General features: G+C 35.0%; 1 protein-coding gene across 1 annotated transcript in view; it reads right to left on the bottom strand.

The window, feature by feature from the left end:
* Positions 1 to 15,783, bottom strand: part of UGGT2 (UDP-glucose glycoprotein glucosyltransferase 2) — a 146,307-nt gene that overhangs the window by 74,123 nt on the left and 56,401 nt on the right. Inside the window, exons 12-16 of the mRNA XM_018056434.1 lie at positions 13,103 to 13,253; positions 7,358 to 7,477; positions 6,435 to 6,520; positions 5,768 to 5,903; positions 923 to 1,054 (exon numbers count right to left, since the gene is read on the bottom strand). Of these exons, the coding sequence (XP_017911923.1) occupies positions 923 to 1,054; positions 5,768 to 5,903; positions 6,435 to 6,520; positions 7,358 to 7,477; positions 13,103 to 13,253 (625 nt within the window). The remainder of the gene's footprint in view (positions 1 to 922; positions 1,055 to 5,767; positions 5,904 to 6,434; positions 6,521 to 7,357; positions 7,478 to 13,102; positions 13,254 to 15,783) is intronic.

The following is a 15,783-nucleotide window of genomic DNA, read 5'->3' as shown; positions in this document are numbered from 1 at the left end:
GACTCTTGAGAGTCCCTTGGACTGCAAGGAGATCCAACCAGTCCATCCTAAAGGAGATCAGTCCTGGGTGTTCATTGGAAGGACTGATGGTGAAGCTGAAACTCCAATACTTTGGCCACCTGATATGAAGAGCTGACTCATGGGAAAAGACCCTGATGCTGGGAGGGATTGAGGGCAGGAGGAGAAGGGGAGAACAGAGGATGAGATGGCTGGATGGCATCATCAACTCAATGGACATAGGTTTGGGTCAACTCTGGGAGTTGGTGATGGACAGGGATGTATGGCGTGCTGCGGTTCATGGGGTTGCAAAGAGTCAGACATGACTGAGCGACTGAACTGAAGGAAATACATATATTAACAATTATATCTTCTTCTTGGACTGATCCATTGATCATTATATGATATCCTCCTTTGTCTCTTATTTCAGCCTTTGTTTTAAACTCTATTTCATCTGACGTAACTGGTTTTCTTCTCATCTTCCCGGATATCTTCTCATCTCCATTGCATGGAATATCTATTTAATTCCCTCACTTTCAGTCTGTGTGTATCTTCAGATCTGAAGTTAAATCTCTTGGAGGCAGCTTATACACAAGTCTTGCTTATATATCCATCTGGTTACTGTCCTTTGATTGAAGCATTTAGTCCATTTACATTATAGTAATTATTGGTAGGAATGTACATATTGCCACTTTGTTAATTGTTTTAGTGATTTTCTACACTATTAGTTCTGAGAAGTAACTTTTTTGATGTCAATAGTGGTAACTTAAACACTGTATAAAATGTGTCATTCAAAGGTATAAATTTCCCTTTTTTTAACGTTTAAAATCTAAATCTGATTGTAGAGTTAGTTATAGTAAGATCATTTATTCATGAGATAATAAGTTTCTTCACCATATTTTTAAAAATTTGCATTCCAACTTACCTTTCTTTCACCATCATATTTAGAATCAATTCCCAAAATATCCCAAATATTAGCATGAGGAAACTTATTTTGGAGAACACGCTTCACATTGTTCACAGTGAGTATTTTGTGATTCTCCACTTTTTGGTACATCTGTGAAAATAAAGGTATTATGATTTTCATCTTACAGCAATTAGTTTTATTTCTTTTCCTTAGCATATTTACAAAGAACTTATTTTATATTTTCTAAGTTCTAAGCATATTACATACATACATTTATATACACACACTTACCCCCACATACAGAGATAAGCAAACTATTTTAACAATAAAATCTATTCTCTTCTAATAAAAATGGTATATTCTATAGCTTTCAAAATACCGTATCAAGTTTCTATGTTAGTCTATTTTGATCAAGCCAGACCCTATAATTCTTAATAAAACAATGGTTACCTTTATTTTAAAAGATATATATATATATATATATATATATATATATATATACACATACACAAATAGTTTAAGTGACTTATTTCAGAAATGCTTATTTTCATTTCCAATTGCTCTTTGGTAAATATCTTAACTGGCTTTTTTTCTATACATCCATTCTTTCTCCAGTCTCAAATACTTTAATCATACTGGCATAAAGTAAGCTGTTACCCCTTTTTTTTCCCCCCATTTTCCCCTTCACTATACATCTTCTACCATGACCCTGTTATGGTACTGTTCCACATGGGGAAAACAGACAGCTCTGCCTCAAGAAAGATGGTACTTCTGAGCAGATGATTTACTGAAACATTAACATGAACTTGAGCCAAGACATTCTGGGGAAAGAGCCTACCAAGCAGAGGGGAAAAACTAGTGAGTACAAACATCATTAGGTAGTATTTTGACATATCAAATAAGAATATTATTTTTAGTCCCAATTCACTTGAAGTATTATTGCCAGAGACAATCCTCATATTATGACTGACAGAATCTTCATATTATTCTGCAGAGTAAGGAACTAACATTCTGCAATTTCCTTTTATCACTATAAACTGTGTAACCCATCCCTTTAAGAGGTGACAGACCTAAAAGTAGCTCTCAGAGTTTGATTCTATGAGTCTCTCAGTGTATGAGGAAGTTTTCTCCTTATATTGAAGTAGAACATACTATGATCTTAATAACTCAAAAAAAAAGGGGGAAAGTACAGCCTTCTGTAAAACATAAAAAGTGATTAGAAAATAAGATTCTGAATAAAGCAAAAGTTATATATGAAAAGTCTTTTGAGGTCAGTCATTTTACTAATTTGTAACTTTAAAAATATTAGGTATTCCTAAGGTATATAAGTTAACCAGAATATCTTACATAAGCTATTTTAGATATATAACAATTCAATCTTCTTATATATAATTTCAAAATTTTTTTTGAGGAATTTGCAATGCCATGCAATTTATTCACATTGTAGATAACATAGTTTATATGCAAATATTTATTAAAATTGCAATCCTTTTTAAAACCAACTCTGTTCCTATGGAAAGCAAAAGACTGTGTGCAATCTAAATATATTAATACATTATGAGAATTTGAGACCTGAAATAAAAATATAAATCTTTTCATTTTCATTAACATGTGTATGTAACATCTTATAAGCACAAAAGAGAGATTTTCAATCTTGTGAAATTTATAATCTAGTTAGGAAGGCAAACTTGCAGATATGTAAGTACTGTAACCCAAATATTACCGACTTATACCTTTGAACATCATACATAAATTTCAAATTTTTGTGATTCAATCTCCAACTGCTTGGCTTCAGAATGTCTAAATTTTTTCCCCAAACTTTAAACTTTCTATTTTGTATTGGTGTATTTGCTTCCCTGGTGGCTCAGATGATAAAGAATCTGCCTGCAATGCAGGAGACCCAGGTTTAATCCCAGGGTTGGGAGGATGCCTTGGAGAAAGACATGGCAACCCAGTCCAGTATTCTTGCCTTGAAAATCCCAAGGACAGAGAAGCCTAGGAAGCTATGGTTCATAGGGTTGCAAAGAGTTGGACATGACAGAAGTGACTCAGCACACATGCATAGTCTATTAACAATGTTGTGGTAGCTTCAGGTGAATAGCAAAGGGACTCAGCCATATATAATTTTAATAACTGTTATGTAACTTGGTAAGCAAAAAAAGCATGGGACATTATGAAGTATAACTAACAAAATGAACCATCTCCACGAACAAACCAAGTAACACTGAAAATGAACATCACTGTGGATTATAATATCAGTTCAGTTCAGCCGCTCAGTTGTGTCCGACTCTTTGCAACCCCATGAATCGCAGCACGCAAGGCCTCCCTGTCCATCACCAACTCCCGGAGTTTACTCAAACTCAGGTCCATTGAATTGGTGATGCCATCCAGCCATCTCATCCTCTGTCATTCCCTTCTCCTTCTGCCTCCAATCCCTCCCAGCATCAGAGTCTTTTCCAATGAGTCAACTCTTCGCGTGAGGTGGCCAAAGTACTAGAGTTTCAGCTTTAGCATCATTCCTTCCAAAGAACACCCAGGACTGATCTCCTTTGAAATGGACTGGTTGGATCTCCTTGCAGTCCAAGGGATTCTCAAGAGTCTTCAACACCACAGTTCAAAAGCATCAATTCTTCAATGCTCAGCTTTCTTCACAGTCCAACTCTCACATCCATACATGACTACTGGAAAAACCATAGCCTTGACTAGACAGACCTTTGTTGGCAAAGCAATGTCTCTGCTTTTGAATATGCTATCTAGGTTGGTCATAACTCTTCTTCCAAGGAGTAAGCATCTTTTAATTTCATGGCTACAGTCACCATCTGCAGTAATTTTGGAGCCCCCCAAAATAAATTCTGACACTGTTTCCCCATCTATTTGCCATGAAGTGATGGGACCAGATGCCATGATCTTAGTTTTCTGAATGTTGAGCTTTAAGCCAATTTTTTCACTCTCCTCTTTCAAGATGCTTTTTAGTTCCTCTTCACTTTCTGCCATAAGGGTGGTGTCATCTGCATATCTGAGGTTATTGATATTTCTCCCAGCAATCTATTGGTGAAGCACAATTTTCCTCCCAATGTCATCTCCCTCTGTTCCTCAGAAGCAAGCATCATCTTGTTTCTGTTTTACCATTTCCTTACCTTTTAAGTGCTAGAGTTTTATCTGCATGTATTTCCAGGCACTATGATATTTAGTTTTGTTTGCTTTTTGAGCTTTAAACAGTACATGGTAATATGTTGGCCTTCTATACTTTCATTATGCCTCTAACACATCCATAATTTTAGCATATCATGATCCATCATGTGAAATGATTAAGTTTTACTGATTAATATGGATTATATATATATATATATATATATAGTATACCAATATACCATATATATGTAGTTTCCCGTTTGTTGCTGTTGTGCATGATTCTGCTAACAGTCTCCTACAGCAACGATTTGTCTCAAAGTATGTGTGTGTGCATGTGTGGAGGGAATATACAAATTTAACTTCAAATTTTGAAGAACTACAATTGTTTCTCAAAGTGGTTATACCAATTCATATTCTTAGAGGCAGTGTAACAGTGTAAAGGAATTTCCATTGTTCTCCATTCTCATTAATGTATGATACTGTCAGCTTTCTTAATTAGTGCCAAATTATAGGAGATAAGATATATCTCAGGGTAAGCTTTATTTGCATTTTTATGATTTCTGAGATATTCAGTTACCATTAATTGTAATAAACATTTACTTACTTTAATAATTTCAATACATTTTGGCTTAACATTAGTGTATCCTCTAATATTTTGAAAAATCTCTTTATATATTTTTTTCATTGGGTTTTTCAATTTGCAGGAAGTCTAATACATATCATATACTGCAAATATTTGTCTTCCTTGGAACTTTTTTGCTTCACTTCTTTATGATATCTGTTGATGAACAATGCACTGGTTTTCATTTGTAAGTAGCTAAATCTATCAGTATTCTCCTTCAGACTCATATTTTTAAAATATTATTGAGGAACCTTAACTCCTTTGGGGTCCTAATTTCTTTCTAACATCTTAATTCTTTGTTTTTCACACTAAGTTTTTAAACTACCTGATATTATTTTTTACATAAGGTGTGAGATCCTATCTGTTTGTACCAGATTATCATTAACTGCCCAGCTACCAGCTGTTTAAGTCCATTCCAATATGATAGGAAGTTATAATAACGGTTGACAAGCCATAGAATAAATATAAAAATGAATAGAAGATTTTTAAAGCTATAATCTGACTCTCTTAACCCAACAATACAGTTCTTTAATGCATTTATATTTCCATTATGAGCCATAAGAGAGCCACCATTATAAAATAATCTTCTTACCTCGTATTACTTCCTTAATCAGATTCTTACCAATTTCTTATTTTCTTTGTCAGATTCAGTATCAATCTTATCGTTTATCATTCTGATACCAATTTGCTGCCGTGAAGTTTTCCTCCTTTGAAAATCTCTAGGAAGTCTTATAAACTTTGCCACTTAGAGCATTTAAATTTGAAATAATCTTCTCCACTCATGATTTTATTCAAAACCCAGTTCAAGAATTCTCTAATTATTTTCTATAAATATGCTTCCTCTAAATTTATGTATACAATTTATGTTCCTTTATCAGTTGGGTAAACCTAAATAAATTCAGATTTTGGCAGAGCCTCTGTTGCCTTGTTTATAACGTGGGGACAATATTGTGTACTTAAGCTGAGAGGTGCAAGAATCAATTTCATCATGTGCACTAATCTATCATGACAGTTTTCATAAACTAAAATGTTAAAACAAATAGTAATAATGATAACAATGCAAAAACACTCTACATTCTGAAGAAATTATATGTAGTGCATTAACTTACATGTACTATGAACATAAATGCTTGTGATACACCATTCTCTTCTGCAATGTAATTGAAAGCTCGCCAAAGGGCAACTCCAGCATCATTTGTTCCATCAACCTCATCGTCTGTATTAACAATGAACACAAAACCAATTCTAGGAAAGAAGATGAATAAGAAATGTTACAACTCCCTCTTGAACCATAACAAACCATGGATTTTAAACATTATTAGACTCCAACATCTAGATGGAGGGAATGAGTTAACAGATGGGGTAAAGAAGAGTATTACTGTTTGAAAAGGTTTGATTTGTAATGACTATTCACCAAAATTCTCCTCTCCGTAGGAGTCTTCCAAAATGTAAAACTCTCTGTAGTGACATTATCAAGTGGCTATTTTTTTTCCAGAAAAAAAAGGGGGGCAGGGAAGTGTACTCTTAACACAACCATAGGAAACGGATCCATCTTTAAGCATCCAAAGTGACAAGATCATTCTCTCAGGAAGGTAATACAGTAAACAAGATTAGCAAGCAGGTGTGATTAACTGAGTCTATCATAAGGGTGTATGATTCTTCACAACATACAGCACTGAGATAACCATCACCTTGAATTCCACATTAACACCCTGTGTAACACAATGTGAACATCACTGGATTTCCTTCAATTGACAGTTATAAATTGACAATTACCTAAGAGGAATTTTATGATGATAGAAAAGTTCAGCAACTTTTATAAAATCCACGGTATATTCTTGAGCAGGATCAATAAACAAAACCTAAAAAAAAGTAGACAGTCTATAATCACCATTTTAACACTTCAGAATTTTTATGAAATTGAAATTTAATATAATTTCTGTAACTAAAAGTATGAAATTCAAGGTACAATTTCTTAAAACTTTCTAGTAAAGAATTTTGAGGAATGTATATAAACGTTTCACAGTTTATGAAGAATTTCTAAAAGCTACCCACCCAAATATAATAATACATGAAATTTAATCAGATTACTCATCTTCTTTTTGAAGCACAGCTCAAAGTAAATTTTTTTTTAACAGGAAGTGAAATACCTTATTCTAAGTATTCACTGGATTTTTTGTGATAAATTTTTTAAAAAAGAAACAAATTGAATTTGACCAAAAAAATAACGGCTTAACATCTGCTGTAGGAACTAAGATATTCACTTCCTATGTGAAAAACTGTAAAAGCCCTAGATGTTTTCTCCACAGTTTAAATTTCTATAAGGTTACTTAACACTGTAATAATGAACATTTATATGCACAGATTACAAAGTGGTATTTATGTATTTTTCCCTTAAATGTACTGAAATTTATTAATTCTTATAGAAGAAAAGTTTGATCATAAATTCCTTTCAGAAAATTTAACAGTAACCCATCAACTTAATATTGGTATTATAAAGGTACATCGGGATAAAACAATAAAAGGCAGGTTATGTGTCCCTGCTAGCTTGTGAAACCTAGTCAGCCATGCCACCTCAAGCTTATTACATTAGGCAAATACTTCCTTATTACTCAGATGCCTAACAGCAAGGTAGTACCAAAAAAACCAGTGATATCTTCATAAAAGATGCAGACAAAATTTCAAAATAGAAAACTCACCAAATTATGAAAATTACGCCTTATGAAAGGTATACTTCCAGGGAATATTGGTTTCAAAAGTTCCTGGTAACTTGAAGGCCATGTTAAATACATCTCATCAGTTTCTAAGTTATTAACCCACTAGAAAAGAATCCAGAAAGCTGTGAAAGCTATATTAATACTTAAATCATTTTCAAAGTCAAATCTGACTTTATCAAACAGTAAGTGAAATATACCTAAGATTTTCTACATTTCTGATTAAGTATAAGGAGCTAGATGGATATTCTGTAAGGAACAAACATTATGTGCAACAATTTTACATTCCCATATGGTAAAGCATCTGTCTACAATGCGGGAAACCCCGGTTCGATCCCTGGGTCGGGAAGATCCTCTGGAGAAGGAAATGGCAATCCACTCCAGTACTATTGCCTGGAAAATCCCATGGACAGAGGAGCTTGGTAGGCTACAGTCCATGGGGTCGCAAAGAGTCAGACACGACTGAGCGACTTCACTCACTATAGCCTTTTACATTACATTCCCTTTGAAACAATTGACTATTTACTCATTTTTCATATTAAAAAATTAAACTGTATATTAAATAGGTCTTCATAAACCATTTAAGAGGCAATGAGGTCATTCACCTCTCTAAAATTTAAAAGCTTGGACATAAGGAAAATAAAATGACTTAGAAAAATTAAATTTTTAAAACCAACACTTAGGACATCCAGTTCTAATCAAGGTGGAATAGCTTATGTTTAACTAGCCCTCTCTCCTGAAACAAGGACAACAGGAGGAGAAAACCACTGTTTAGAGGCTTGGAGATACAGGTCAATCAAAAATCAAGAACTAAGGAGTTACAACCCTTGAAAGCAGGAGGAACATGAGGCAAGCACCACATTCGCCTCAACTTTGTTCCCGGGGGCATTTTCACAACTGTAGTCCGAAGGAAGATAATTCAAACAGCAAATGACAGTCATATCTGGCTTTCCAATATGGAAAAGATATATGAGTATCTTATCCCCTTGGTGGTGAGTTAAATATATTTTTTTTATTTGAAGTGAGAAACCAGCATAATGCTTTATGCATCAGTCCCACTGAACTTGAATTAATGACTGGAGGTTGAGTAGCTTTTGATGTAGATCAAAACAGATGAATGGGCTTATTTAAAATGCAGATTCCTTGGCACCACTTCAGACCTACTAAATAATTCCCATTCAAAATAAGTGCCCTACATGATTCTTATCACAAATACTAAAGTTAGAAAGCTATAGAAATGACACAATTTATGGCCATGAGTGCTGGGTGAAGAAGTTGAGGTGATATCCAGATCCGTTTTGGAGAACTACTGAGACAACATGGGAAATCATGTTGACTAGGTCCACAGTCACTGACTGCTCTGTCTCTAGTCTCAGGTGAATATACACACAGAAGCAGCAACAGGAACTAGAAGGGCGCCTCACAAAGTCGTGTGCAGAACTGGCACTGACAGTCCAAAGATCTACCTCCATCTGTTCTGCTGGTCATAACTCAGGCCTTGGCTATCCACTAGGCTTCCAAGATACTGAAAAGAAGATATTGTCATTTATTGATTAGAACCTGTAAAACAACCTCCTCAACATCCAGGGAGTTATACAAGTCAACAAAGAATCACAGGATAGGTCAATCTGTTAGAGGCTGATACTCATTCTGAGAGAAGCAAAGACTTATAGTTCACATCTTTTGAGTTCCTTTGGGGGAGTGACATTAGCTAAAACATTTGAGTAATAAATTCCAAAACTTCATCCTTATTAAAAAAACATGGAAAAACTAGAAAATCTGTGGGAATGATCATTTTCAAAACGATGAAAACCAATCAAAAGTTTACAGCAACCCTGAGAGTGTTTACTCATGAAAAAAGGCTGGATCTCAGTAAGAACACTGAGATTTGTGGTATTGTAATAATCTACCTCAATCCCATTTCCTGCTCCCAGTCTAAAGAGAAGCCTTGAAAATGACAGCTCACATTCCAGTACCAATATTGGAAGCAGGAGAATGGGCTTTATTCTGAAAGAATTGTAACTTTTTGTCTGAACTGTCTGGTGACTTCCTAGAAAACCTTCTGAAAAGTTTTGCCTTTACCCTGCCTCACCCATAATTTGCCTAGTATGAAAGCTGTTACTCTAATTTATGCAAAACGTTTACTGGAAAATGTTTAGACACTCCTGAGATAATAGATAATGAGCTACACGATGGAGTAACTGCAAACCTAGTGAGGAAAGGTTGGGAAATGGGAAACAGGGCTTTGAGAGGTTCTGATGAATTCCTGGGAAGATACAAGGCCATGACTGAGAGAAGGCCCTACATTCTCACTTCTGGTTGACTTTCAAGCTCTATGCAAACAAGAATTGAATGCAGAGATGCAGACTGCCTGGTTGAATGTTCAGTGTGTGCTGCTCTCCCTCCCTCCACATGTGACACACACAAAGCACCTCTGTCAAGATGCAAAGATTGGGAGATTTTCTGGTTCCAGGTATTTAAATAAAATCTCAGTCCAGTAGTTAGCAGATGAGTAGGCTAACCTAACAGAGATTTCTGTGGCCACACATGAAAAAGAATACAGACTCTATAAAATGAGTCACCATTAAACAATAGCAAACAGCAATAATCACAAATCCCAGGGAGGGGTGAGAATCTGATTTCCAGGAAGTGCCACAGTATTCAGTATTTCAACATCAAAAAAATAAAAGGCAATGAAAAATTCTAAATTAAACATAAGGAAACAATTCCATTTACAGTAACATCAAAACTGTAAAATACTTAAAAATAATTTAACTAAGCCTGAAACTTACACTGAAAGCTGCAAAACACTGTTGAAAGAAATTACGCTAAATAAATGGAAAGGCATCTCACATTCACAGATTGGAAGATGTCTAAATAGCAACTGTAATATGTATAAATGGCAATATTCCTTAAACAATTTATTGATTCAACAAAATCTCAATAAAAATTCCAGCTTGTCTTTTTTTTTTTTTTTTACAGAAATGGACAAGCTCATTCCATAATTCAAAAAGAAAGGAAAAAGGTATAAAATGCCAAGACAATCTTAAAGATGAAGAATAAAGTTGTAGGACTCATAATTTAGAATTTTTAAAGTCACTGCAAAGCTACAGTAAAAAAAAAAATAAACAAACAGTCTGGTGCTGGAATAAGGATAAGATATAGATCAACAGAACTGAACTCAAAGTCCAAAAATAAACTCACATGTCTAGTCAACTGATTAACAGCATCATTACTGGATGAGGACAGGGAAATTTGCCTTTATGACTGTGGGGTGTGGTTGTCAAGTTACACTCTTAACTAAAGTGCCCCTACAATATGACCAAACACCCCATCACTGTGGGTGGTCTGGCACCTTGAACTAAAAAGAAATTACAATCCAGAGGAGCCAAACACATAATCCTATGATAGTTTTCACTGACTCTTCACATACCTGAGGTACTACATAAAGGTTGCCAACGCACAGCAATTAAAGTAGATAAAATCTAAATTGTGACTCCTGAAGTCTGAGACAGAGAAACCTGAAATCATAAGTCAGGGATGGAAGAAAACTAATGACCCTCAAGTTCTTCCTCAATTCTCAACCAGACTTTTAAGAAATAAACTGCCAACCCCTCATATTTTGAGGGGGAGGGTATAAACACAGAAATCAGAAATGACTTAACTCAGAGGCTCAGCTTTGTCCGTAAAGACAAAAAGTAAGCAGAGAGACAGATTTGGGGAAAAAAGAATTTAAAGCAAAGTACTGCATTCATTCATGAATAACTTTGTTTTGATATTAAGATATTCAACAATTTTTTTTTGCTTACTTCCTATTAAATAAGATCTGATGTATGTTGATGGTATTTAACAAAGTCCTGGAGTGGGGGGGCACTTACATTCCACTGGAAGAAGATTATAAATGAATACATATCATAATGGGTGGTAGCAAATACTATGAAGCAAAAATAAAGTTTATGTGTGAGCTAATTTTGCTGCTCTAACAGACCAAGTTGAACAGTGCTGAGACCTCAGAGCTCTGCATTTTGTGCCAGTTAATCTTTTTGGAGGTAGCTAGAGAATTAAGTCTCAGGAACAATTTTCTATTCAGACAGGCACTTTCCAAGTGGAAAAATAGAAGCATTTGAGACATAAAGCTTCCCTTATTAGTACATAAAAAAGATACTTTAAAAATTACTAGTCTTAGAAGGAATGAAATTCTTATACATGCTACAATATGGATGAACCTTGAAAACATCATGGTGAGTGAAATAAGTCAGGCATAATTGGACAAATCTCATATGACTACCCTTACATGCAGTACGGGAATAGGCAGATTCACAGAGACAAAAAGTAGAACAGAGGTTACCAGGCACTTAAGGGAGAAGGGAATGGGTGTCTATTTGAAATGATGAAGTTCTGGAAACAGATAATGGTGACAGTTGGACAAGACTGTGAATATATTTAATGCCAATGAATTATAGACTTAAAATGCCTAACAGAGCATTACCTTATATTATATTTTACCTCAATAAAAATTACTTCCAAGAAGTTCTTTGGAAAAGAATGCCTCCTCAAAGTGTCCAAGAGCTGGGCAAGAGAGGAGTCTTTATAGCATACAGGCGGAAACTCTGTGGGCAGTGCGGGCAGTGGGAACAGCATCAGGGGACTGCTCTCCCCACGTGACTGACCATCTTCCATAGCCAACCTTAGAGGATAAGGATGCTATTTCATAAATGGAGTTGGAAAGTTTCTTTACAGGTCTATTACTTATGTTCAGAATAGCTTTGAAAATTACTCCCCTCATTTTATCTCACCCTCCAGAATTTTTCTGAAAATGGTCAAAAGCATAAATGCTTAAAATAAAAGACACAAAGTATTAAAGTAACTAACATGGTCATTCCTCTTACTGATAAAAACATTATTAGAAATAGATATCTGTTATTGAGTATAAAGACATCCAAGTAAGAGTAAAATTTAGCCAGTGAGAGGACATGGTCTAAAGACTAGTTAAAAAAAAAAAACAACCTGGAGCCAACAAACAAGAAACTTGTAAAACTGTCCTAGAAGATACAATGGTCCAACTAACAAATAACGAATGTAGTTTGTCTTCAGTCTGAGGTCTCTGATGTTCAGGGAACGCAGCAGTCCTTTGGTGCTGTTATCATTCCCTGATTCCTGGATGGCTGACCAACTCTATAGGTGGGAAGATTGTTCTGGCAGGAAAAGGAGGAAGTAAGCCATTTCCACCTATTAGGCCATACCATAGACTATTTTTGTGCTTTAAAGAAGGAAAAGTGATGTGATCAGATTTCAAAAAATTCACTTAGGCTGTAATACATGGACCAGAACATCAGGAAGCCACTGCAAATTGTTCGGCAAGATTTTCACTATGTTAAGGTGGTATTCATATATTCCTGAGATATTAACCATTTGGTATTTTGTTGCTGCTGTTGCTTAGGCAGTTGTTCTTGTTTTGTTTTATCTTTAAAGCTGGAAAGGATACTGAATGAGCTGAGTAGATATTCTCCTGAGGAAGTACAGAGAATACAAGAAAGGGGAAAGGAAGATCTACGGGGAGAGGGAATGAGTCTGTAGTTTTACTTTTTCTTCTCACTGAGTTTTACTTTTTATTCTTACTCCTATAACCTCTTTCAAAATGCTTAAATTAATTCTAAAGTCTGCCAATATCTGGTTTTAAGTCGTAAGTCTACTAGAAGTTTTAAAGTGAGAAATTACAGGGGCACTTACCATGATAGAAGAATGTCTAATATCCAGTGCATAGGTATCATCCCAACTATGTACACTTAATTTTAAAAACTTGCTCATATCTTCTCCTTTGATCCCAAGACTGTGAAGGCCATTCATCATTTTTCCTTCCAGTTTCAGCATATCCAAAAGACTTTAGGTTTAAAGAAAAGAAATGTTTTACTTTGATTTGCCAAAATTTTTTATTAAATCCTTTAAAGTTCACAGATATCTCAAAGCATTAGAAACAAGTTCTTATTGTATTTTTATTAACAGCACAAAAACACATTATTAAACTCATTAACAAACAGGAAAAGAATTTCTAATTAGTTATCTAGTGTAAACTATACTGAGTTTTTTTAAAGTTATAACAAAATCTTCTTTAAAGGGCAAGACATTATATTATATTCCTTCACCAAGGAAGTGAAAATATAGTCATTCCTGAGCAAGCCAAAAATGAAGGGAAAAAATACAGTAGAGGTTACTCTCTTGATACAAAAACAAGATCAAACATGACCTAAAATACAAAGTTTCATAAAAGTATGAAAATTCACGTATGTTTAGAATACATATTAAAATTTCTAATTGCATATACAATAATTTGACAGCTCTTAGTACTACTAATGTTAGAAAGTATTATTGCTAAAAGTAACAAATCATCAATAAATGACCTTACTGACAAAGAGTTAGAGCAATTTGATACTTTAAACCACTGCTTATCAAGTTCACTCTGGGTCTCATAACCTCAGGAAGTCTCAAGAGATGCCAGTGAGGCTCAGAGAGATGAAACCTCCTGCCCAGGAACTTAGCCAGTGGACTCGCAGAGCTGAGACATGAAGGCCATCTGCAAAGATAGGTAAAGCTGTACAGACCATGGTAAAGCATGTTCATGTTGGGGAAGGTAAAAATCTACTAGGCAAGGAGGAATTCTGATTATTACTTTTTTGAAAACAAGTATTTGTATTTATTATATTTAACCCAAGTGCTTCATTCAAAACTCCATTCATGGAAATCACCTTGCCTTTCAGAAATGAACAGAATCGGAATAAAGTGATATATCGGCTTTAGGTATAGTTCTTCAGGAGGACTACAGAAATCTACATTTAAAGAGTAGAGAGCTAATATCTAAACTCCTAAGAAGGTTGTTTTGGAAGTATTTCAAGCTGGCCTGTATGACAACCGCACAGCATGTCTGTATCCTAGACAGTTCTGACTGTATTACAAAGTAGATATTTTACCATTCCCTTCAAATGTATTACAAGATGAATGTGATTAAAAAAAAAGCACCACCTTGAATATCATAAATTACCAATAATAAGATTTAGTTGGGGCTATAACACTACACTGGTGTGGCTTCATAAAGTTCTTAATCCCTTTAGTCTGAATTTTCTCATTTGTAAAATAAGAACTGTGGATGGCACTGCCAATGTTCTCTCCATTTTAAAAATGTTATGATGCTTATTGAAGAGATACTTTTAATGTGATAGAATTATAATACTCTTCATAGCTTCTGTAACTACCATCTTTGTTACCAATACCTAGTTTTCAAGGAAACCTATCAACAGAAAAACTAGATAGAGCTACATGGTATGGTACCCTGAAAAGGGCATGAGATTTCAAACCCTGAAACTATTTGCTAGTTGTGTCCCTATCTTTATGTGAGATCTGAGTCTTTGTTTCCCATACACAAAAAGAGAACAGCAATAATCACCTGATAGAGTATTACGACTAAATGAATTTACTACTAAGCACACAGTTGCTCTCAAGAGCACCAGTTTCTTCCTTGCTCTTTTCAAATATTGAATTTTGAATACAAAATTAAAAAAAAACTGGTTCTTAAAATATGATAGGTTTATCAGGAAAACTTATCTCTGGATTGTTAAATAATCAAAACTATTTTTCATGCTTCTCTTTTAATAGTTACTAGGAAAACAATAGAATGGAAAAGACTACAGAGATCTCTTCAAGAAAATTAGAGATACCAAGGGAACTTTTCATGCAAAGATGGGCACAATAAATGACAGAAAAGATATGGAGCTAACAAAAACACAAGATATTAAGAAGAGGTGGCAAGAATACACAGAAGAACTATACAAAAAAGATCTTCACGACCAAGATAATCACAATGGTGTGATCACTCACCCAGAGCCAGACATCCTGGAATGTGAAGTCAAGTGGGCCTTAGGAAGGATCATTACAAACAAAGCTAGTGGAGGTGATGGAATTCCAGGTGAGCTGTTTCAAATCCTGAAAGATGATGCTGTCAAAGTGCTGCACTCAATATGCCAGCAAATTTGGAAAACTAAGCAGTGGCCACAGGACTGGAAAAGGTCAGTTTTCATTCCAATCCCAAAGAAAGGCAATGCCAAAGAATGCTCAAACTACTGCACAATTGCACTCATCTCACACACTAGTGAAGTAATGCTCAAAATTCTCCAAGCCAGGCTTCAATAGTATGTGAACCATGAACTTCCAGATGTTCAAGCTGGTTTTAGAAAAGGCAGAGGAACCAGAGATCAAATTGCCAACATCTGCTGGATCATTGAAAATGCGAGAGAGTTTAAGAAAAACATCTACTTCTGCTTTATTGACTATGCCAAAGCCTTTGACTGTGTGGATCACAATAAGCTGTGGAAAATTCTGAAAGAGATGGGAATCCAGACCACCTGACCTCCCTCTTGAGA

The sequence above is a fragment of the Capra hircus genome, chromosome 12 (assembly GCF_001704415.2).
Source record: "Capra hircus breed San Clemente chromosome 12, ASM170441v1, whole genome shotgun sequence".
In the NCBI taxonomy this organism is placed as follows: domain Eukaryota; kingdom Metazoa; phylum Chordata; class Mammalia; order Artiodactyla; family Bovidae; genus Capra; species Capra hircus.
The sequence above is the reverse complement of the archived record's forward strand: the minus strand, read 5'-3'. Positions and strand labels throughout refer to the sequence as shown.